General features: G+C 58.9%; 1 protein-coding gene and 1 long non-coding RNA gene across 3 annotated transcripts; one reads left to right on the top strand and one right to left on the bottom strand.

The window, feature by feature from the left end:
* Positions 1 to 513: 513 nt before the first annotated feature.
* RADIL (Rap associating with DIL domain) lies at positions 514 to 22,077 on the bottom strand. Its single transcript, XM_035340090.1, is given in 17 exon segments — positions 514 to 2,130; positions 2,440 to 2,579; positions 3,168 to 3,307; positions 3,572 to 3,722; positions 3,724 to 3,933; positions 4,511 to 4,701; positions 5,048 to 5,198; positions 5,284 to 5,456; positions 6,193 to 6,430; positions 6,968 to 7,080; positions 7,647 to 7,807; positions 8,529 to 8,566; positions 8,737 to 9,402; positions 10,438 to 10,745; positions 15,326 to 15,884; positions 17,977 to 18,067; positions 21,992 to 22,077. Coding segments are annotated over 16 exon segments (3,381 nt in total). The 5' UTR covers positions 18,013 to 18,067; positions 21,992 to 22,077; the 3' UTR covers positions 514 to 2,024.
* On the top strand, positions 13,203 to 15,341 carry LOC118174631. Of its 2 annotated transcripts, none has more exons than XR_004754712.1 (3): positions 13,203 to 13,595; positions 14,090 to 14,160; positions 15,223 to 15,341. It is a non-coding gene; the product is annotated as an uncharacterized LOC118174631 (long non-coding RNA). The 2 variants fall into 2 exon arrangements; XR_004754713.1 differs by lacking the exon at positions 15,223 to 15,341 and adding an exon at positions 14,543 to 14,591.
* Positions 22,078 to 22,491: the final 414 nt, after the last annotated feature.

Here is a 22,491-nt window from a genome sequence, read left to right as displayed (position 1 = left end):
ACGGTAGAGCTGTACAGTATTAACAAACGGGGAAGTAGATATGTCCCAATGCTCCTCCCGGGAGAAGCAAGCTCTCATGCACAACAGTAAATAGCAGGGTTTATTTACAGGCTGTGTCAGTACCTGACTGCACTGTGAGCAACATCCAGCCCTGGGGCTGTTTCCAGCCTCCAGGTGTGCCTGGGGAGTCAGGCTCCATGGGGAGCTGAGGATTTTGCTCAGGTACTACCAGAACTGGTCAGGGTGCAGCCCTGATGCTGTCTAGTGCAAACCAGGCGTCCCCTGCACCCTGGCTCCTGGGCAGAGGGTGGTAAGGAGTGCATGCAGTTTCCCCCAGGGCTCTAGGCAGCCCCTTTCCTGCTCCACAGGCCTCAGGAGGGCTCCTGCCGAGCTCTGCAGAGGGTATCCAGGCCAGCCTACTTGATTCAAAGACAAATGAATCACCAGGAGCCTTGAGCCTTTGCTCACCCGCCTGGTGCAGCTGAGTCAGTGGCCAAGTGGTGCAGTGTTCCCGGTGCCTGCTGGAGCCAAGCTGGGTGGCACGAGCACAGCCTAGCAGGGAAGCAAGGCACGAGTGTCTCTGTGAAGGTGCTTCGTCCATCTCGCCCTCGAAGAGGCAGGCCAGGCTCTGTTCGAATCCGGTGTGTGGAGGTTTTTTCCCCTGCATGGATTATTTTGACATCTCTCTCCTGCAAAGCGCGAGGCTAAGCACAGAAACCAAAGTCTAGCATTGAAATATCTGAGGTTTAATTAAGGCCAACCACTCGAAGCATCCCCTTTTTAGCATCACAATCCTCAGAGAGCCGTTGTGAGATGCCACGTTAATATCTGATTTGCTGCCAGAGCCCAGACCATGCAGGTTTAAGTGCAGGGTGTGATGTAGGGCTTTATGGCAGGCTGTTTTAATAGGGTTCAGCTAAACTAGGTCTCGCTATCTATCTATATGTGGAAATCAGGTCGGGTTTATCCCCTTAATGTCGCTAAAAGCACGCACAGGACTTGGCGGGCAGGAGGCTGCGTGTGCAGGGGACCGGGCAGCCGCACGGTGGAGCTGCCAGCTCGGCTCTGCTGAGGCCGTGTTTGCAGAACTGCTGCTGGGACTTGGAGGGGATCTTGACCTCCCGAGGGGATCCTGACCTCCCGCGGGGAGCCTGTCGGCCTGGCCGCAGCACGCACTTCTGAGATGCTCTGAGCTGGGTAGGAAACGGGGTGGCAGAGCCGGGCAGTAAATCTGCTGCGTGGGGCAGGATGAGAGCACCCTCTTCTCCCCGGGCCTGCCCCCAGAACTCGGGGAACTGCTGGTGGTGTCAGCCCTTTGCTGAAGCTGCTTCCCATCCCTCTGCCGGGCTGGGGGCAGTGTGATTGTAGCCCAGCAGCAAAAGGCACCTGGCTTCGGGCACAGCCCTGGGGACTCCTAGCAAGGCATCCTGCTTGGGATCCCGCTCCTGATTGCTGTGCTGCGTTTACCACCCCAGAGCTGGCTGCCTGCGCTGGCTCTGCCCATTTTCCAGCCTGACCTGCTGTTGTCGCAGTGAAACCTGGGCCTGGCTACGTAATCTTTAAATCCCAAAGCTGTTTCAGGCCTGCCCTGCCAATGTGAAAAAGTAACAGGAGAACTGAAATGCCTTCCTGAATGCTTGTGCCAGAGCGAGGAGAACCATGCAGGGCTGTCAGCCTGGAGGAACAGAGGAACCTGCTTACAGCCTCCGTGGGGGCAGCACCCCTCCTGCTCTCTGCCGGCAGATGGAGGAGCAGGAAAGCTCCCGAGAAGGATGGTGCAGGCTCTAAGGTGAGGCTTGGGCGATGGATCAGGAATGCTGCTCCCAGCTGGTGCAGTGGGGAGAAGCGTGCACCACCCTCGTGTGTCCTTCCATCCGCTGCAGTGCAGGGCAAGGCATTGAAAAGCAAATCGAGGGCAGCTGTGGAGTCCTAGTCCTCCCTCGTGCACTCCAGGCTCCACGAGGTCAGCCTTAACTGGAGCTGCACCCACGAGCTGCTGCAGACAGCCCCTTGTACCACCAGAACTAAGAGGAAGAGGAGCTGGAGACGATTTTTTTTGTTATTTCCATGTCTGACTTGGCGACCAGAAACCGCAGCTTCTTCCCTCCGGAGCGGATGAGGTCCACTGCACTGCAGAGAGCGGCAAGGAGGAGAGGTGAACGCTGGTTCCCTGCGGGCCCAGCCACAGGCTGACAGCCCAGAAGAAATGAGCCCAGAGCAGCTCTGCCCCAGGGGTACTAACAGCAAGGTGGGTGCGTGCTGCCTACCCTGCAGCCTAGGAAAGGATGCCCACAGTGGGCTGTGGCTGGAGCAGCTCAGCATTGCTGAGACCCACTTCTAGGGTCGGCTTTATTTCCAGAACATGCTCCAGGCATTCTCTCCCTGCTCCCTCTCCCAAACTTCCCCCTGTTCCCCCACGTCGTGCGCAGGTAACCTCACCTCTGGTAGTCCGCCCCGATGAGGCTGGTGCCGTTGACAGCCAGGATGCGGTCCCCGATGGAGAGCCTGCCGTCGGCGGCCGCGGGGCTGTCCTCGATCAGGGTGCGGATGTAGATGCCGGGAGAGGTGAGAGGCGTGTGCTATTGGGGGAAAGTGGTGAGCAGCCAGGCAGGCAATCTTTTCTGGCTCAATTAGCGTGAAGCATCATTAACCTGGAGCTGGGCTGGGATGGGAGCTGTTCGCTCCCGGCTGTCCCAGGGCTTGGTGACGCCCTGTTTCCTACTGACTAACAAACACACAGCGGTGAAAGGCCACCTTAGTAAGATGCTCCACTGCGCTAAGCCAAGCACTGTGGCTGACGGAGCACTGCTTGGCACCCTGCGAGCCCCTGGACCCCGCCGGCATGGGCAGGGCAGGTCCCCCCCGTGCTCACTTTGCCACATGCTGAAGGGCGTAGGAAAGACCTCGCCTGAGTCATTTTCCTTCCATAGCAGCACTGGGCTGTTCGCTCTCGCCAGCTGCAGAACAGCTGTGACGGACCTGGCACGCAGCAACGCAGCGGCAGGGATCCACTGGAGATCACTCCGTGCCTCGTTCTCCCCAATAAAAGCTGCCTGGCTCCATGCAAAGCCGTGAGCTTCCTCAAGGTGTGAACCCTTCCCTCCCACGTGTCCCAGGGCAGCCCCTCGCAGAGCCGTGGCACCGTCCCGTGGCGGGCAGGAACTCACCAAGCCGTCGATCAGCCCCATCCCCAGCCCCAGGGGCCCTCTCTCCAGCTCCACCACGAAGACGTAGCAGAAATCATCGGTGGCAGAGCTGCGGCTGGAGGATTCCGGCGTGGGGTAGTCGTAGGGGGTCGGCGAGCAGCCTGGCAGCAGGGACACTGGTTTATTTTCGCTCTGCCATCCCCCAAACTCGGCCTTACAACTTCCCCCCCAAAACCCCATCAAAGCCGACCTGGGGTAGCCGGGCAGGTGCAGGCTGAGATGCTCTGTGTGCTCCCCTGCCCTGGCCAAGCACCAAAAATCCCCCTAAGAACCATTTTTGCAGGAAAAGGGCAGCAAAGGTGGCTGCGTGGGCTCCGTCCCCCCTTCTGCATCCCCCCCCCAAGGGCAGCACCAGCCTTTGGTACCTTCGGGGGTGCTGCTTTTGGTGCCGTTCATCCCATTCCTCCGCGGGTCCTGCAGAGCCTTGCCAGTGCCCTGCGGGGACTCCGGGCTGGCGAAGTCAAAGTTCAGGGGGGTGGTGGGGGGCGTCAGGAGGCAGGAGGGGGCCGGGGGGGGGTGGGCCCCTGCCCAGCTGCAGCTGCTGGAGCTTCTCCTGGAGCTGTGGCTCGCCGGCGGGGTGCTGCCGGGGGCAGCCGTTGGCAGCCAGGGCAGGCGGGGGGCTCCCGTCCGGCTCACTGCAGCCCCCCGGGGTGACCGTGCTGCTCCCCGGGGCTGCCACCAGGCTCGTGTTCTCCTCCAGGACTTCTGGTGTCGCGCGTGGCTCTTTCTTAAAAAGGAGAAAAAAATACCCAAAAAACGCTCTGTGGGGTCGTGGGAGGGTGGGTGCTGTACCCCCCTGGGCTTTGTGCGCATCGTGGCTGTCGGCCCCATCCGAAACCTGAGCAATTTGGCGGCTGCTGGTGCCTGCCCTGGCTTCTCACAGCTCTCACTCTGCAGCTTTGTGGCCACAGCTTACCCTTAGTGTTGTTTTTTTTTGCTTGTTTTGTTTTTTGTGAAAGGCTGCCTGGCTATGTGGGTCATGTCTGGGGAGAAGGGGAGTGCTGCCTGCAAACACCCCCGTCCTCATCCATCCCTGCTAACGAGACCACTGGAAGGAGCCTGTCCTCTGCTGTCCTGTCCTGTGCTGTCCCCTCCCCGCACCCCACGGGGGGATTAGCAGCACTAATCCTCCCAGCAGCTCAGCACGCCGAGCTCCCACCACCAGGGCATCGCCTCCCTCCCCAGCAGCTCCGGGATGCAGGCGAGGGCTCAGAGTTTGGGTCCGGGCTCGGAGGGGGCTCAGCACCCTCCCACCACCCTCCCCCGACAACAGCCCCTTCCTTGGGCACAGGAGCCAAGGCTACCTTTGGGGGTGCTGAGCCTGGCCCTTCCCCGCCGTGGGGGCTCTTGCTCTGCAGGCTCCAGAGGAAGTGGCGGATGTAGAGGAGGTGCCGGTAGATGTTGTCGTCCAATGTCTCCACCTCCAGGTCCACCTTGAAGCCCCCGCTGGGCAGGATGATGGGCGGGTGGTTGTCAAAGGACTCCAGCATCCCCTCTGAAAGGCAGCGGGAGGGAGGCGAGCATCGGCAGGCTGCTCCTGCTCCTGGCCCCAGCCCCGCTGGGTCTCCCCAGCCAGGACTGGGGCCACGGGGCAGCAGCAGCATCGCTCATTTGGGAGCACAGAAGTGGCCCCACACCCCTCTAAGTGCACTCAGCATCCTTTGTGATACCCCAGCATCATGAGACCGAGGTTATTCCCAATCACTGCCGCTACCTGCAGGAGCCCCAGGGAGGGGAAGGGCATCTCCTGCTCGGTTTGTTTGTAAAAACCTCGCAGGGATCCCTCGGGCTCCAGGACTCCGGTGACCGCAGCAGCACCGAGCCCAAAAGCAGAGGCTCACCGTGCTGGAAGGCGGCCGTGCTCTCCTCCTCACCGGGCTGCCACGCCGCAACAAAGCCCACGTCCATCACCGCCTGGCACTGGCTCAGCACCCGGTGGAGCTGCGCGGGGCTCAGCGCCGGGAACTCGGCTCGCAGGGCCGGCCAGCTCATCTGGGCGAGGAAACAGCACGGGGGGGCAAGTGGCATCGCATCGCCCCGTGCCCAAACCACCGTGGGCAGAGCCCCCCTCACCCACCTGCAGCAGCTGGGAGCCGGGCATGGCCAGCAGGTTGGCCACGCTGGCCAGCTTGGCGAAGAACTGCTGGGCCAGCTGCTCGAAGCCGGCGCCGCGCAGCCACTCGAGGAGCAGCCGCACGCTGGCTCGCAGCTTCACCCCCTGCGACCAGTGGAAGCAGCCGAGAGAGGAGCCTGCGAGGCAGAGCAGTGCCCCGTCAGCGTGGATTTGGGGGAACAGACCCCCCCCCTCCTTCAGCTGGAGCCCCCAGCCCCTCGCCGAGGGGCAGGGGTGCCCCAGGGTGGCAGGCAAATCCAGATTAATGCCCCCAGTTAATGCCCCCAGGTTGATGTCCCCCGTGTCCCACGGCTGTGACTCACAGTGGCACTAATAGGGTTGGGGCATGGAGCCAGCTCTGCCATCCAGCAGCGCTGCTGCGATAATTAGGGCTAATGAGCACCGCCTTGCTCCTCAATTACAAAGCAAGCTGGGGTGGTTCTTTAGTAAGCAGCCCTCCGTGGAGCAAACTGCTTTCAGCCACCTCTGTTCGGACCCAAAAGGGATGGGAATGGGGCTAAACCCCTCCTGGGAACGGGGAGCTGGAGGGGGCAGCTGTGTTTGTGAAAGGGGGACGGGGAGCTCTGCTTGGGGACAGCTCAGCATGAACCTAGTACTGGATGGGCACCACAAAAGACAAACCCACGTGAGAAGTGACCCAAGAGGGATGCTGAGGATGGAGAGCCTGAAGAAGCAAAGGTGTGGGTGCTCAGCTGCTGGATTTGTGCTTGGTGTCCCCAAAACCATGCTGGAAGCTGCCCATCTCCAGCCCCCTCTCCCCTGGACCTCCCCCAGGAGGAACTGGGATGGACTGGGGTGACGGCTGGGCAAGGGAAGACTGGGAGGAGGAGGAGGAGGAGGTGGAGGACTGACCCTTGTCCAGGAGCTGGTTGAAGAGCAGCGTGTTGGAGAAGAAGAAGAGGTAGGCAAACATCTGGGAGGTGATCTCGGGGTGCACTTCGTACTGGCGCAGCAGGTCCAGCACGGCCTGGTAGGTCAGCACCACCCTGCGCAGCTCCTCGGGCAGCGGCGGGGACGCCCGCCAGCCCTCCCGGCCCTCGTTCTGGAAGGGGTCGCACTCCAGCAGGGCCGGCAGCGACACGTACAGACACTGCACGGGAGGCAGAAGGAGCTGAGAGCTCACAGCGGGACCATGCTCATTTGTTTGTTTGCTTTTGCAGGAGCCCGGCCGGGCGAGCAGCATCCAACACCCATCTGTGCTGGGGCTGAGAGCGAGGCGAGGACGGAGCAGCCCAGGAGCATCCCCTGGGTCCCTGCAGGCCGTGTCCCGCACACAGCCGCCTTTCTCCTGCCTCACACTGCCCGCTCTGTTCCCTGCTCCCCCGCGGTGCCGCCCGGTCCAACAGTGACAGCCCGGGGGCCCCTTTCCATCCTGCCCTGAATCGCATCATTATGCCGGGGCTGGCCTCCACGCCAGGCAGCGGCCGGAGCCAAGCGAGCTCTCCCCAAACACCTCCTCCCCAGCAGGGAAATTCAACACTTTTCCTGGGCTGCAACCAAAAATCGGGGCACCGCAGCCCAAAGGAAAGCACCTCGGTGCTACACGAGCCTAAAGGCTCCCACAAGCCCTGCTGGGGATGCTCGTGATGCCCGCGGGGAGCCGCCGCCCTCCTGGGGGAGCACGTACCTTGGAGATGTAGTAGACGCACTGCTGGAAGGTGTACATGATCACCTCCTCCAGCACCGTCATCGCCTCCTCGCTGGCTGTGATGGTCGAAGAGAACAGAGACTCCTTGGAGCCTGGGGGACGGAGGGGAAAATTTGGGAGCAAAGGGGAAAATTTGGGAGCAAAGAGGAAAATTTGGGAGCAGAGCTATCTGATGGCTGTGTGATGCTACCGGGCTGGTCCCTGGCATGAGATCACCACCACCACTTCCCCTTGCAGGGGCATCCCCACCCCGGGGCTGCCTGATGCTTGCACACCTGAAATTGTTCTGGCAGCTATTCTGGGGGTGGAAATCGAGATGCTGCCTCTTCCTGGCTCGCTTTGGGGCTGTTTCTTTCCATCAGCTCAGCCCTTCCCTGCTCAGCGGAGCCTGGAGAACCGAGCGGCTGGGCAGGGCAGCCCCCGTTCACAGCTCCCCAAATTCCCCCAGCGTGGGGGTTATTTGTGCTCCTGAGCATGGCCAGGGCACGCTGCAAGGATGCAGATTACCCTCGTATGCTGCAGGTGAGGGTTGCAGGAGGCTGAAGGAGCTTCACGGAGCACCAAGAGCTGCTTACAGCCAGGGGTCAGAGGCATAAAGTCGCTCCCAGGCGGTGGGAGCAGCCGTGCGGGGCGAGCAGCAGCCCCCCGAGCCCCCCACCTTTGACGTCCAGCTCCTCCTCCATGCTCTGGATGTAGGTGGGTGACTTCTGCTGGACGAAGTAGAGGACCTCGATGGCGTTGGACATCCAGAAGAGGATGTGCTGCAGGTCCGGCAGCAGGTCCGCGATGCCGAAGCGGGACAGGGTGGCGGGGTCCTGGCTGGGGAGACACAGCAGGCATTAGAGCTGCTGCCCCCCAGCTCATGGCTGGGGGCTTTTGGGGTGAAATCAGCCAAAAAGCAGCCCTTGGGATGAGTCTGGAGAGCTTTAGCTCACTGAGCCCAGCACCCTGCTTAGGAAAACCCTTTGCACACCCCAATCTGGTGGCTCTGTGGGGTGGCAAAGGGGGACCTGGTGTTTTTGGGGCACCCCCCGGCACTGACCCAGCTCAGCTGCAGGAAGCGGCCGTGGCTGAGGAAGGTTCTCTTTCCCCGAGAAATATGCGCTGCGCCTGCCAGCTCTGGACGGTTAAACCCAGCCTGCCCAGGCTGGGCCGTTCAAAAATAAAACAAAACAAATAAAAAGCATCTGGGAAGTTTCTCAACGGCTGAACCACTTCTTTCCTGCTATAGTAAAGGCCGTCCCAGATGTGTCCCCAGGGAATTTGGGTCCCGTTTGGGTGAGGTCCTGAGCAGGAGAAGTCCCAGAGCTGCTGCGGGTCTGCCTTCCCAGCCCCACGTTCCCAAGCAGGGGCTTTGCAGGCACCTTGGCAAAAGGGCCAGAGAGCCAAATATGTGGGATTTAGCAAGAAAACGCGGTGTGCAGCAGTGCTGGCAGGCTGGGCGGGCACCGGGGTGGTTACACCCGGCTGCGGAGGGAGAACTGGGCTGAATTCCCCGTGTTTTGGGGCAGAGCCTGGAGGGGAGGTGGGTGGCACTTACTGCTGGGACTGCTTCTCAGCCAGCTCCCGCGTCCGCTCCTGGGCAGGGAGAGAAGGAGAAAGCACAAGTGATGACCTGGGGATGGGGTTGGTGGGGAGAGCACCACCCCGACCACATCAGGGGCATCGTCCGCATGTGGGGACCGGGGTGGGGAAGCCCAGGGGGGGTCCCCACTGCCCCCACCCCTCCGCCCCCCCCGGCAACTGACCCACACCGTCCTTTGGATCATTTTGGCCGCTTTGAGCAGCAGCTGCCCGAAGTCTCCGGGCTCGAAGCTGGTGGCCGAGTGCTGGATGCAGAGGCAGAGCAGGAAGGCAGGGGTCAGCTTGTGGTCATCCCCCCCCGGCTCGATCAGGGTCACGATGCGCCGCAGCAGCACGTCCTCTGCCGCTGGCTCGAACTCCAGCAGCAGCTTTCTGCGGGGAGCCCTGGGGCCGCCGGTGGGCGAAGGGCCCCGTTTTTTGGCAGGAGCCCCCGAAAAACCCCGTTCCTTCAGCAGGCTGCCGCACGCCCCGCAGACCTGGGGGCCCTCGGGGTGCAGCGCCCGCAGCCGCAGCAGGGTCTGCGCCGGCAGAGGCTGAGCCTTCATGGGGTCCTTGTAGAGGAGCAGGTAGTAGAGGCCGAGGGACAGCAGGTCCCCGTGCCGCAGCACGGCCGTCCGGGCCACCTGGCAGAAGTTGATGGAGACGCCGGCGCCGGCGCTGGGCTCCAGCACCAGCTGCTCCTCGGAGCGGTGCCGGGATGCTCGGAGCTTCCTGATGGTGCAGTGCAGGGGCAGGATGTCCGGGGCAGACAGGCTGATGCTGGGCTTGCTCGCCTGCGTCCTCTGGCCCACCGTGTGCTGCTCGCGGTTCAGCAGGTACACCAGGCTGTCCTGCCAAGCGGGGACACGCGGCGTGAGCTGGGGGGCTGTGCACGGTGTGCTGCAACCCCCCAGCTGCCTGCAGCTCGCGGCAGCAGAACCACTTTTCTCTCTTTATTTTCCTTGCCCCATGAGAAGCGTGGGTGGTGTAGCCAAGACGTGCATGCACCCCATAATTCCTGCACCCCGACATGCGTTTCTTTGGCAGCACCAAAGACAAACAAGCGCTCAGCACCGAGCCCAACAAGCAGGGCTGCTTTTGGCACGCCGCTTACATGGTGCCGGAGCTTTGTGGGGCAATTAATGGGGCAGCTCCGGGACTGCTCAGGGCAGGAGGAGCCCTCCATCCACATCCCACCTGCGTGCCCCTGCCCAGGTGAGGACGGGGACCCCGGGGCAGCTGCGCCCTCCCAGCCCCTGCCTTGCCCACGGCAGCGCACACAACCGCCCCGTGCCTCAGTTTCCCCGGGTGTTTAATGGGCTTGCAGCAGACAGACGAGAGCTGAGGCACTGAGACAGAGCTGGAAATCTCGGACTAGCCAGATATTCAGCCTGGACGAAGTAGCCATTAACCAAAAGAGTTGTCCCAGTCCTTTCCAGTTCTCCCAGTGCCTCCCGGGCTGGGGAGCAGAGGCACCCAGACGTGCTGTCTCATCGCTGCCTCTCATTACATTTGCAGTAACGAGGCAGCCAGACGGGGCCGGGGCAGCTCCCAGCCCTCGTCCTGCAGAACTGGGTCTGCCTCTCACCGGGGCACAGATGCAGCTTCAGGGCTTTCCCTGCGGCTCCACAGCCAGATCCCCCCAAAATCTCAACCCATCTGCATGCTTTGAGGAGTGCCGGACGGATTGCACACCCCACACTTGCACAGCTCGTTTCCTTAGGGCTGCCCTTTCCACCCACCCCACAGCCCCCCCAGCAGCTCCAGCCATGCGAGCAGCTCCCCATCCCCGCGGATTTAGGAGCGTGGATGGGTGCCATAAAAGCAGAAGGGGGGAGAGGAAAAAACGCCGGGGCGGTGAGCGGGAAGGCTTGCGCGGTGCTTACATGCTGCTGGCTGTAGCCCTGCAGGAGCAGGAGGTGCGGGGACTGGTAGAGGGAGTACCGCATGCTGCTCCCGCTCCGCTCCTCCGCCGCGGGCCCCCGCGGGCTGGCCGGAGCCCGCAGGCTGTCGGGCAAAGTGGAGCAATGCCTGCGGAGCTGCTCCTCGTCCCGCGACGCCGATCGGCCCAGGCTGCTCTCGCTGAGGCTGCGTCGCAGGGCTGGGGGGGTGCTGAGCCGCTTAGCCCCCGCCAGCACCCGCATGGCCCCCCTGGCCCGGTGCCGCTGCAGTTTCCGCGCTTGGGCGTTGATGCCTGCGGGAGGAGAAGCCCTAACGCTGTCCCAGCGGCATCCCAGGTGCCGCAGCACGGTGCCGGAGGGATGCGGTGGAACTGCTGGGAGCCCTGGGGAGAGCAGCTGGAGAGTGACCCCCCCCGCCTCGCCCCCAAGGTCTGGCGTCCCCCTGCCCACCCCATGTCCAACCCCAACTGCTGGGCACCAGAATGGGGAGTTTTGTGCCCCCTCCTTTTCCCTCCCCATCACCAAAAAGAGGGACCCCAGCCCACAAACCCAAACCTCCACTGAGCAGGGGGTGGCCAGGGAGGGGCTCAGCACCCCCCATGCTGCCGCGGGGGGGGGGGGGGGGGGGGGAAACCGGGGGAAAAAGGGAACCTTAAAAATCTCAATATTTAAAACAAACAAACAAAAAAATAGAGCCTGGATGCTGCCTTCTGGCTTGTAGCACTCGCTGGGCAGCAGAGACTGGGGGCTGCAGGGAGCCCCCCCAGGCAGGCAGGGAGCTGCAGCGGAGCCTGCCCGCTCGCCTGCCGCAGGAGGAAGCTGTAATTAACTTCTCCCGAGCATCAATTCAGGCAGCGCTGTCTGCAGGACGAATTAATAAGTCAGGCCTGGCCCAGCCACCTAAGCAGCGGCGTCTCCAGCATGGGGGCTCCCTCAGGGACCCCCCCCCCCCCATCCCCGTCCCCGTCCCCAGGCTGCCAGCTGGGCTCTGGCAGCAATAAGGAGAAGTTGTGGGGTCGGCGGCCGGCTCGTACCTCTGGTGGGCAGCCTCCCGGGAGCAGGGCGCTGGCATTCGGGGCTGGCCGAGGAGGAGGATGAAGAGGGGAAAGCCTGAAGGCTCTGCCTGCAGGAGCTGTGCTGCGGCAGCGTCGGTGCAGCACCGAGCCAGAGCCCTGCCTGCAGCTCTGCTGCTCCGGCCACGCACCGAGAGAAGGCTTTTGGGGACGGCCGGAGGGATTTGGGGACGGCCGAGTGGAGAACCAGGATCCTGGGGCTGCTTAAAGGGATGCTGACAAGCTTCAGCCCCTAAAAAACTATCATCTGCCTTATTTGGTGAGGAATGGGCTGCCGGTACCGAAATACATTTTTTTGTTTGTTTGTTTTAAGTCGAGCGCTCCTTTGCTGGGAAAATGATGGGGATGGGGAAGGGGGGGTGGGAGAGGGAGAAAATAGCCCCTGCTGCTTACATGCCTTGGGATTCGGGCAGGGTCCCATCCTGCGTTATGGGTCCCACCACCCCTTACGGGTCCCACCACCCCTTACGGGTCCCATCACCCCTTATGGGTCCCATCCCATGTTACGGGGCCGCAGCAGCGCCTCTGCCCCACCTGCACCCCCCAGATGTAAAATTTGGGGGTGCAAAAAGCATGCTTGGGTACCAGCAGGGCCAAGGCTCCGAGGACACCCATGGCCATCCCCAGGGGTGTGCGGGAGGCCACAGCTCGCCCCACAGCCCCTGTCCGAGCCCAAGAGGGGCCGGATCCTGCCGGTTGCACCAACTCCGGTTCCTCGCACCGAGAGGCACCGGGAGCTGCAGGGCCTGGGGTCCCCCCACCCACAGGGGCACGCCATCGCCGCTCCCTTATCTGGGGGGAAGGAAGCTTCTGTATTTACTTTGTGTAGGAAAACCACGGAGGAAAAAGCTGCTTTTGCACTGCCGGCAGAGCCCCCGGCACCGGCTCCCCGCTAACCCCAGGGCTGCACTGGAAAGATAAACACGGCTCTTTTCCTGAGCGTAACAAACTCCGTCTGCAAACCAGGTTATTTTTTATTTTCGGTCCTCTAGTGCTGTTTTCTCCTCGCCAGCATTTGCAGGTGATCCCACCCAAAAAGTCAGGCAAGCATCGCCACGCTGCTGCCTCCAAACCCCTCCTGCATCCTGGGGGAAAACCTGTGGGTTTTGGTGCACAAGATCTTGGCTGGGATTTGCCTCTTTTTCAGCCTGGGAAATAGGGTCTCTGTTCCTGGCTATGTAAATCAGTCAATAAATAAATAACTTTGTGGGACCCAGGCAGGATTTGTTCCTGGGGAAGCCCCCACGAGCTCAGGACACGGAGCAAAACGGGGCGGTTTTGGTGAAGCTGAGTGCTGGCATCCCCGGTTTGTGGGTGCTCCCCCAAGCACCCCATGTGCTCCCCCGTCACTGCCTCATTGCTCCCCAAAGTTTGAGGAGCCAGGGATCTCCGGAGGGAGGCCGTCAGCCTCGTTTAGCACAGAGGTGCTCCACCTGCTCTGCTAATTAGTGGTGAGGAGCGAGCACCTTCCTCCCCACCGGGAAGCAGCTAATAAACCAATTAGGATAATGGATAACTGAGCAGATAAAACTCTTAAGCCAGGTGCTGACAGGTCACAGATGGGTGCAGGGCCTTTCCCCAGGCCCCTGGCTCAGCAGCAGGGCAGGCCATAGTGCACCGTCGCTGCGTGACACCAGAGGTGTCCTCCATGGGGAAGGGTCCTGCAGGTATTTCTTTGGGGGTCTTACTTTGCAGCAGCCCTGTGCTTTTCTCTGAGCCCAAACTCTCTTTGTTTTTTGCACAGAAGCTGCGTTTTCCACCCCAGCGCCCTGCTGCCCTAGGCAGGCAGCTGGTGCTCAGCTTGTGGCAAGGGGACCTTGAGGCTGGTGGTGGGGGTGACCCTGATGGGTGGCACTCCTGGTCCCCAGTCACATCAGGACTTTTATTTCTTTTTGAGGCACTGCTGGAAGCAGGCAGATTGTTCCTGTGTACCCCCAGCAACCTGTGGACGGGGTGGAGAAGTGTCCCTACGCAATGTCCCTTGGGGCAGTGCCACCGGTGTGGAATGGGACTGGTGGCAGAGCCTTGGTGCCACTGAAAGAAGTGGCTGCAGAGGTGGGATTTTAACAGGTATGTCCATAGGGCAACTGCCTAAATAACTCTGGGTGCTGGGTGTTTGTTTTTCTTTCTTGTTTTTAACTGCAAAAAATATCTCCGGGTTTAAAACCCACCACCCCGCTGGGACAAAAAATGTATTTCTTTACATTCTTTACACCAGAAATACAACCCCATATTGGCAGATGCAGGGCACGTAATGAGGTCGGGCACCACTCCTCTATGGGGAGCCCAGGCAGCACAGAGCCTCTCCTGTGGCCGAATGGTGGCTGTGACCTCCCTGTGGTGCCCAGCTCGAGGTGTGAGCGCTGCTGCCCCACATCCCAGCTGGGGACCTGGGCACCAAGGCTTGGTGACACCTCGGGCTCACACAGGGAGCCTCTGAAGGGCTGCAGCACAGCTCTCCCCCCACGTGCAGCTACGTCTGACTGTAGTTCTTGCGCTTAGATCTTGCCCTCTTTTTCTATTTAAAAAAACTTTTTTTTTTTTTTGTTAACGTTCTTCTGAAGCACTTAACATCTCCACCCCCAGCTGGAGAAGAGAAGCGCATCCACCTCGGCAGCTTTATCCTTGACCCAAGGTGAGTGGCAGCTGCCCCTTTCTCTCTGTGTGCATCATGCAAGCCCGGAGCAGTTCTCCAGCATCCGCTCCCTGCCCTGGGTGGGCACAGAGGGGTGAGGAGAGGGCTCTGGCCAGCAGGCACATGCATTACATCGAGGTTTGGGGGCTGCTATTCTTTCCTCCCCATCATACACCTTCCCCTGGGGTATGGGGGAACCTGGACTGAAAAGCAAGTGAGTTACAGCAATGGGACCCCAGCAGGGTCTGCCTTCAGCATGCCCAGGCTCGTGGTTCGGCTGTGCTGTTTGCTTTTAAAATGGGGAGATGAAACGTATTGGGACTTGCTTGAGGACTGCCAAAATTTTGAATGATGATCCTTAAAGCTGCCCCTACCTGTGCAGGGGAAGCTGGTTCCTGCTGCATGAAGGAGCTGGGTTTCTTTAGCTCCTGGGGGAGCCCAGGAGCCAACCTCTCTCCCTAAATTTATTGCTGGGGGTTTCCTTCACACTATGTGCGTGGGCTCCTTACAGCAGAGGGAAAAAGGAGCCCTGGTGGGGGGACAAACGGCTCTTCTCCCATCTGCAGGTGGGGAAAGGTTTGGTTCCCCCTTCCCAGGTACCAGGGGTAATCCTGCAGCATCACTTGGCTGCTTTGAGAAGCTCAGCCCTGTCCTACAGGTGTGAAGGACTGCTGGTGCCCATCCCCATGGCATCCTGCCTGGAAAAGCCACCCAGCCAGCATCTCCTGAGCCTGACCAGAGCCCTTCGTCACCAGGTCAGACCCACGGAGGACCCCATGTAATTAAAAACCTGACATAAACCTTTCCATCCTCATCCTTGTGGGCTTGTAGCTGAGGGTGGGAGGAGGAAAACTTGGTTCCCCTGTGCTAAGGCCATGGACAAACCTGTCAGTTCCTTGTGTTAACTATCATGGTGAGGGGTGGCAGGGGGAGATGAGGCACCTCTGGGTAGGCTCTCCTGCCCTATACCACTCCCTCTTCATTATCTTCTAATTTAACCCAATTCCTCCTACACCAGCTGGGGTGAATATTTCAAGTCACTGGTCCTGAATTTCCCCCCAGAGTACCAAGTACCAACGCTACCAAGAGCACCACAACCAAAACACATCTCCTGTCCCACCTGATGCCAGCACCACCCCCCGAAGCCCCCGGTGTGCCCGCTGACCTGCTGTGGTGGTGTCCACATCCCTGGCCGCCATCTCCTCCACCTCCGCCCTCCTGCGCAGCTCCAGCCGCCGCGAGAAGCCCTCCCTGGGCTTCCAGAGGTCCTGGATGAGCAGCGGCTTCTCGTGGTCCCCCAGGACCCTGAGCCCCTCGATGTGCCACCGCTTCTCGGGGCCCTCGAACCTGCCGATGACATCGCACAGCGCATAGTGCCCGGCGCCCAGCTGGCTCAGCCCATAGCGCTCCAGGGCCTCCTTCACCAGCTCCCGTGCGCCCGAGCTGCCCGTGGCCAGCACGCTCTTGTAGTTGGTGCCCGCGCAGATGTTGCCCCCAAAAATCTTCAGGATGCCCGGGGCGGAGAGCTGGGTGGAGAGCTCGGCCGGGTCGTCCCCGGCGGCGGCGGGGGAAGCTGAGGTCGGGCTCCGGTCCTTGTAGCTCAGCGTGCGCTGCAGGACCTGGGACAGGAGGCGGCTCTGGCGCTTCAGGCGGTTCTTGGACGGCGGAGCCATGGTGGAGGAGGATCCGTAAAACATGGTGCGGGAGGTCGTCATGGGACGAGGCTAGGGGAAAAAAAAAAAAGGAAAAAGAAATAAGGGGCCTAGAAAAAGGGAGAAATAAGGGATTTGGAGGGCTGATGTGTGGCAGGTAGGAGCGAGCAGCCACCTCCCGCCCTGGAGCCCCCTCCAAGGGGGAAAAGGCCTGCAGGGAGCAAGGTCAATTTCCCCTATGCAGCCCTGAACATCAGCAACCGAGCTCAGCCAGGCTCCTCAGCATCCGCACGGTTACCGCAGGATGCCTTTGTCCCTGAAAAGTTAATTTCCATCGCGCCTATGAAGAGGTCCCTCTTGCTAAGCCAGGATGTGCTTATCTGCAGTGGGACTCAGCAGAGCCCAGCCTGGTTAGGAGCCAACACTTCGGGAGTCACTTTCTCTAACGAGTTTATGGAGCAATCCCATTTTTTTTTTTTTTTTAGAGGTGAAACAGAAAGCTCAAGTGCAAATTGAATTAGTCTGAGGTCGCTGCTAAATGCTTTCTCTCGCTGAGAGGCACCGGGTGAAAATGGGCTTTAATTAGCCTTTCTAAAAACATCCTTACTCCAGCAAATCTTTTGGCTGCCGCTGGTGTGCAGAGGACGTGAAAGCACACAGTGGCATCGCCAACCGCGGTGCCTGAAATGTGAATTTGTCATCTGCTCCCACTGGAGGGGAAAGGGGAAAAAAAAAAAAAAAAAGCCTGTGCACACCATAAAACCCCTCCACCTGAAAACAACAGCCGGTTCCCTGGAGCAAGCCTGTGGTGGAGCAGCCAGCTGGATTTTTTCTTGCTTGATGTCCCCGCCAGCATCTGGGGCCAGCTCTGAAATCGCATCCTGGATGCAAAACCACCCGGTGCTTGCACAACGCTGATAATGCAGCCGGCTGTGTCCCAGACTGCTGCTGGGAGCATTCCAGGAGGAATTTATGCCTCTCTGCCTCGGATGGGACAGGGATTTCCCTCACCTCCAGCTGGGAGGTGTTTGTGTCTGAGATGTGCACAGCCGCTATCAGCTCCCGTGCACGGGCAGGGATTTGATTTGGACCTCCAAAATGTCTCAGTGATGCTGTGTTCAGTGTGATTCGGCCACTCGTGGCCACGGAGGTGTGGGATGCATCTCTGCATCTGCAGCAATGTCTTGCCCGAGCAGGATCTGGCCGTGCAGCAGCCCCAGCGCTATCAGGCAGAGTGATGCTGGCCCTGGACAGCCTCCAAGCCACCATCTAATTCGGGAAGAGAAAGCATCCCTGCTGCTGATGGAAGAGGTCACCTTCTCACCCAGAAGCCGCCTTGCTGCTGTGCACAGATGATTTCTGCAGGGTGTAAAGCTTCCTGTTCCAGGGCTGGGAGCACTTTGAATGGCACAGATGGGGAAACTGAGGCACTGGTAAGCACTACAGCTGCAGGATAAGCCTGGGAGCCAGCTGCTCCCTGTCACCCCTCTTCCAGCCAGGGATGTCCCAGTACCGTGAGTACTGAGAAAATGCTCAGGTTTGTGCAACATGTGCTGCTGCTGAGATTATTCCTCCAAGCCCATGTCGCAGGTGGAGGAGCCGTGCCCGCTTCTCACAGGTCCCTGCCTGGGTTTGGGCACATTATTTACAGCCTGGCTATTTCCCTGCTCTTCCTATCAGACACACGGATTCCCACAGAGAGCAGGAGCAAGGGCATTTCAGAGAACAAATGCTTTGGGGGGAAAAAACACCAAGCCCAGACCGAGAGAAGCCTCCAGGGTGGTCATCTCATCCAACACCCGCAGCGACACTGGGGTGAGACCATCAGGCCCCAGCCCGCCTGGAAAACTGCCGCCTGCTGCAGAAGATGGGGTGCCAGCAGGGCTCAGCCCCTGAGGACTAAGCGTGGTGGCACATCTCCCTGTTACTGACACCAGGGGGATCCATATCGGGTACCCACCACCTCCTTACAGCATCAAAGCCAGGCATCTTCCCCTGCCAGCACCTCTGGGTTTATTTTTCAGAGCCGTGACAAGCGCCTTCAACTTTCACAGGGCCACCATGGCCGACTTTGAGACCAAGAGACTTCCCTGCATGTCCCGAGGGTCCTGCTACATCCATGCCTCCTTCCCAGCCCCCTCGCCCCCCACGAAGCCCCTCTTACCTTGCCATCCTTCTCACACCCCGCCTGTCCTTCCATCCGTCCCCCTCCTCAGCGTGGGCCTTCCCCCGGTGCGCATTGTCCTGTGGGCGTCCTGCGAGAGGAAGAGGAGGAGTGGTCCTAGGAGGAAGGGGGGAGAGGAAAAGAGGGAAAAGAGACAGTATCAGAAAGAGGAGACGGCACCAGCACCAAGCCCATGACCCCCAGCTCCCCCTCTCATGCCCAGGTGGGGACACCAGGCTGGGGACCCCCATGATAATGGGAGGACCCCACATCCTGCACCAGCTCCTTCCCCCAACTGCTGGGATGGGTGCTCGCCAGGATTTATCTTTCCTGGATATTTTGCTGAGCACCAAGCGCCGTCCCCTCACCCTCCTTAGCATGAATCTGCAGGAACGGGACTGGGGGTTTACAAAAACTGACCGGCAGAAGGAGCGCGTGCCAGGTGCCTGTGCTGATTTCACGGACGTTTCTTGGAAAGAGGCAGCAGGGCATGAGACAGGCTTTTCTCTGCGTGATCAAAGACCGAAGCACCGCCTAATTAACTCACCTAATGAGGGCCTGGGAGCAGGCTCAGCCCAGCCCCTGCGGCCAGCCCCACGTGGGGGCTATGGAAGGAACTTTCTGCCATTCTGCCAGAGAGGTGCTGAGCCCCCCGCCACTGCCTCTTGTGTCTTCTGTGATTAATCACTCCCGCTGCTTAAATATTTATGCCTGACGTCCAGTTCGGCTGCCAGACATTGATTCTCGTCGTGCTTTGTGCTGCTCAATTAACGAGCTTTCAGCTATCATGTATTTTTTCCTCCGTGACAGCATTTAGAGCCTTTGATCGAGCCCCCTGCCCCCTTGATTTTATCGATAAGTGGACGGAATGGGTGCTGGTCTCGTCTCTGGCTGCAAGGCACTCACTCTCTGCAGCCCCTCCATCCCTCCCCGAGGGACCTGGCATCTCCCCTCTGCAAAGCAGGAGGTGTTTTTGGCTGCCACAAGCCCAAATGCAGATCTGGTAGTGCCAGGACAGAACATACTCATACTGCAAACTACTGATTTTTTTTTTTTTTTTCAGAGTAAAATTTCTATTAATCTGTTTTTTTCTTTTTCATTTTTCCAGCACAGAAATCCAGACAGACACACGCTCCCTTGGCAGCTTCTGCTGCATGGGGTTGTGATGGAGAACCCCGCTCAGCCTCTCCCAGCACTGAAACAGTGAGTGCTCAATTCATTGCCGTTAGGCAATTAGGGACAGGAAAACGTGTAAACCTCCAGTTATTGGTTTTGGGCACAAAAAGGTATTTCCATTTTCTACCCGCCTTTAATTAGGAGGCTTTTCGCTTGCCCAGTTCGCAGCCCGTATTTGTCCAAACCATTAACACTGCGCTGCTCTGTGCGAGCCGCAGGCTTCTCCAGAAATCAGTTCCCGATTAGTGATAAAGGCACTGAAACACCGAGGGCGTGCTACCAGCCAGCAGTGCCCAGCGGTGATGATCTCCGATAACTGCCTTTGAAATGGATCGGGTTTATTTAATACGGGCTTTCTTGATGCTGTACAATGCCAGCTCTAAGTACTGGACTGATTTTTTTTTTTTAATATGCAGAGTGCAGATTTCTACAAGAATATCACATCACATAACTCAAGCGCTTCACAAAAGTGTGGTACATCCAGAGAGTCACCTCTCTTGTCAGAGAATGAAATCGTCTCTACTCGCCAGGAGTTATTTTCCATGCGGCCACGTTGGGTGGCAGGAATTTCTTCCTGGTGCTCGAGCCTTTAATCAATCAAAGCCCGAGCTAGGTTTCTCCTCCTCCTCCCCGGGGGGCTGATATCAAGCCAATCAACCTGTAGCTACCAGGTCATCTTACTGCCTCCTGGGAAGAGCAGCAGCACCATTAAAGCACTTTTTAATCTCCTGGAATTTCCCCAGGGCTCGTCCCAAGGCAGAGGCAGCTCGGCACAGCTGTGCCTGCGTGTGCACATCGCGGATGGGCAGCGAGATTTCAGCTGTGACCATCCCAGAACAGCAACCAGAAGAGCTATTTGCTCAGGTCCCTATTTGAAATTTTTTTCCTTTTTTTTTTTTTTTAACGGAAACCGCTCGGATTCGCAGCCTTGGTATAATGGAAACGACCGCAGCTTGGATGCTGCCAGCGGAGGGAGAGGCCGCCCCGGCACTGCAATGTGGAACAAATTATAACTCGGAGAGCGAAGGAAATGAGAACACCCTGGCCTCAGCCGTGTTGGCGTGCGCTGCTCGGCTGCAAACCCTCAACTCTGCAGATCCCTTCCCTGCAGCCTGGTCCCTCTGCAGCCCTCCCCGAAGCATCCCATGTGCCCGCTCCCCAAAAAAGCTGGACCACGTCTCCGCTCCGCTGCCTGGCCCTTTGTCGTGTGAGCTTTATCTGGCTAACGTGGGGACAGGCCGGGGGCTGATCGTGTCAGTGCCAGCCTCGCTGCTGTCTTTAGCCGGATCAGAGCGGGTAAACTCCTTATTGTGTTATTATTAGCAGCAGCAGCACCACGGTTGTGGCCTGGACCCCCGGCCCAGAGGCTGCTCCAACGGGATATCAAGGCAGACCTGGCCCTGCAAAGATTAACAGGTTTTTTTTTTCCCCAAAGGCAGCAAGGGCTTCACAAACAGATTATAATGATTTGAGACCTAACTCTGCTAGGACAACAGGCAGCCTTTTAGCAGGGTTTATTTTTCCCTTTTTTTCTATGCATTATTTTGCAGGTCTTTTTGAGCTGCCAGCGTGCGCCAGCTCTCCAGTCGTGCGCGAGTACAGATGGCAGCCCTCTGCCCGTGCAGCTCTATTCACACGGGCGCGCAAAAACATTTTACAAAATACATTTGCTTTCTGCTGCCTCCTGAGCAGCCGAGCCTCGGTAGGCTGCCTAATTACAAGATCTTAGCAATAATTTATTTATTTTTTCCCAGTGATAATTAACTGATCCTGGAGAGCGCCAAAAATAAGCACTTCCCAAGCAAGTAGCAAACTCCCCGGAGTTTTCCCTGTTAAAGTTACAGCTGAGCAAGAAACTGCTCCAGCCTCGCGGGGACGTGGCTGACCCCAAAACCTCTCTGCCACAGCAGCACCGAGCAGCCAAAGGTGGGTGGAACGGCACCCATAGGTGCGTGCGTGGGGGCAACAGAGGTGGGACACCAAGCAGCGAGCCCCTGAGGTGTGTTCAATGGGGGAAGGACCCCGAAGGGCATGGCGAGGGGAGGCAGATCCCATGGGGGTGCAAAGGGGAAGGGTTCCCATGGGGCAGGTGAGGGAAAGAGGGTGCCAAGAGGGGTGTTAGGATAAGAGCCGAGGCACGGTGTCTCCTGGCAGTGCCCTCCCCGAGTCCGGAGAGGTGTGCAGGGCAGCTCTGGTCTCCAGTGGCAACCAGACAAGCCTCAACTCTCGCCACTTTCCTCCTGCCTCCACTTCCACGGGCAACAAACCCAAACAGCCCCCTCCGAGCAGGCAGGAGGGGTGGGGAGGTGTGTGGGGGTCCCACCAGGTGCATCCTGCGGTGCCAAGCAAGGGGGTCCACTCCTGTGCACAGCATGAGAGCTAGGAGATGCTACCCCGCAAATAAAAATTACAAAATAAAAGGGGCGGCGCCCCCCCCCAATAAAAAATGGGAAAAAAAAGAATACAAAAATAAAGGGGATAAAAAATAAATAAAAAGGGAAATAGGAAAAAAAAATGAAAGAAAAAAGGGGGAAATAAATTTAAAAGAGGGAATTCAAAAAAATAGAATAAAACTATAAAACTGAAAAAGGGGTAAAAAATGAAAAAGGAAAATAAATGAATGAAAAAATGAAATAAAAAAAATAAAAAGAGGAGAAATAAAAATGAAGAAAAAGAGGGAAATAAATGAAAAAGGGGGAAATAAAAATGGAAAGGGGGGATTTTTATTTTTTTATTTTTTAAGGGGGAAATAACAACCCAAACCCGAGGGGCACGGCCTCTCCCCCCCCCCCCCCCCCCCTCCCCCCCCCCCCCCCCGTGCACCCCCCCAGGTACTCACCCGGAGCTCGGCGCGGCCCCGGCGGCTGCAGCGCCCGGAGCCGCCGGGGCTGTGCGGGGCTGTGCGGCCGCTGGGGCGGAGCGGAGGGTGCGGAGCGGAGCGGAACGGAGCGGAGCGGAACGGCCCCGCTGCGCCACCCCGCGGCCTCCGCGCAGCGCCGAGCGCCCCGCAGCATCCCCCGGTGCCGAGAGGGCGGGGGGGCGGTGTTTGGGGGGGGCGGCGAAGTGGTTCGTTAAGGTGAGTGGGGCTCGGAGGAAAGGGGAATGAGGAAAGGAAAGGAAAGGAAAGGAAAGGAAAGGAAAGGAAAGGAAAGGAAAGGAAAGGAAAGGAAAGGAAAGGAAAGGAAAGGAAAGGAAAGGAAAGGAAAGGAAAGGGGAAAGGAAAGGGAAAAGAAAAGGGAAAAGAAAAGAAAAGAAAAGAAAAGAAAAGAAAAGAAAAGAAGAAAAGAAAAGGGGAAAGAAAAGGAAAGGGGAAAGAAAAGGAAAGGAAAGAAAAGGAAA

Source organism: Oxyura jamaicensis, chromosome 14 (assembly GCF_011077185.1).
Source record: "Oxyura jamaicensis isolate SHBP4307 breed ruddy duck chromosome 14, BPBGC_Ojam_1.0, whole genome shotgun sequence".
Taxonomy (NCBI): Eukaryota; Metazoa; Chordata; class Aves; order Anseriformes; family Anatidae; genus Oxyura; species Oxyura jamaicensis.
The sequence above is the reverse complement of the archived record's forward strand: the minus strand, read 5'-3'. Positions and strand labels throughout refer to the sequence as shown.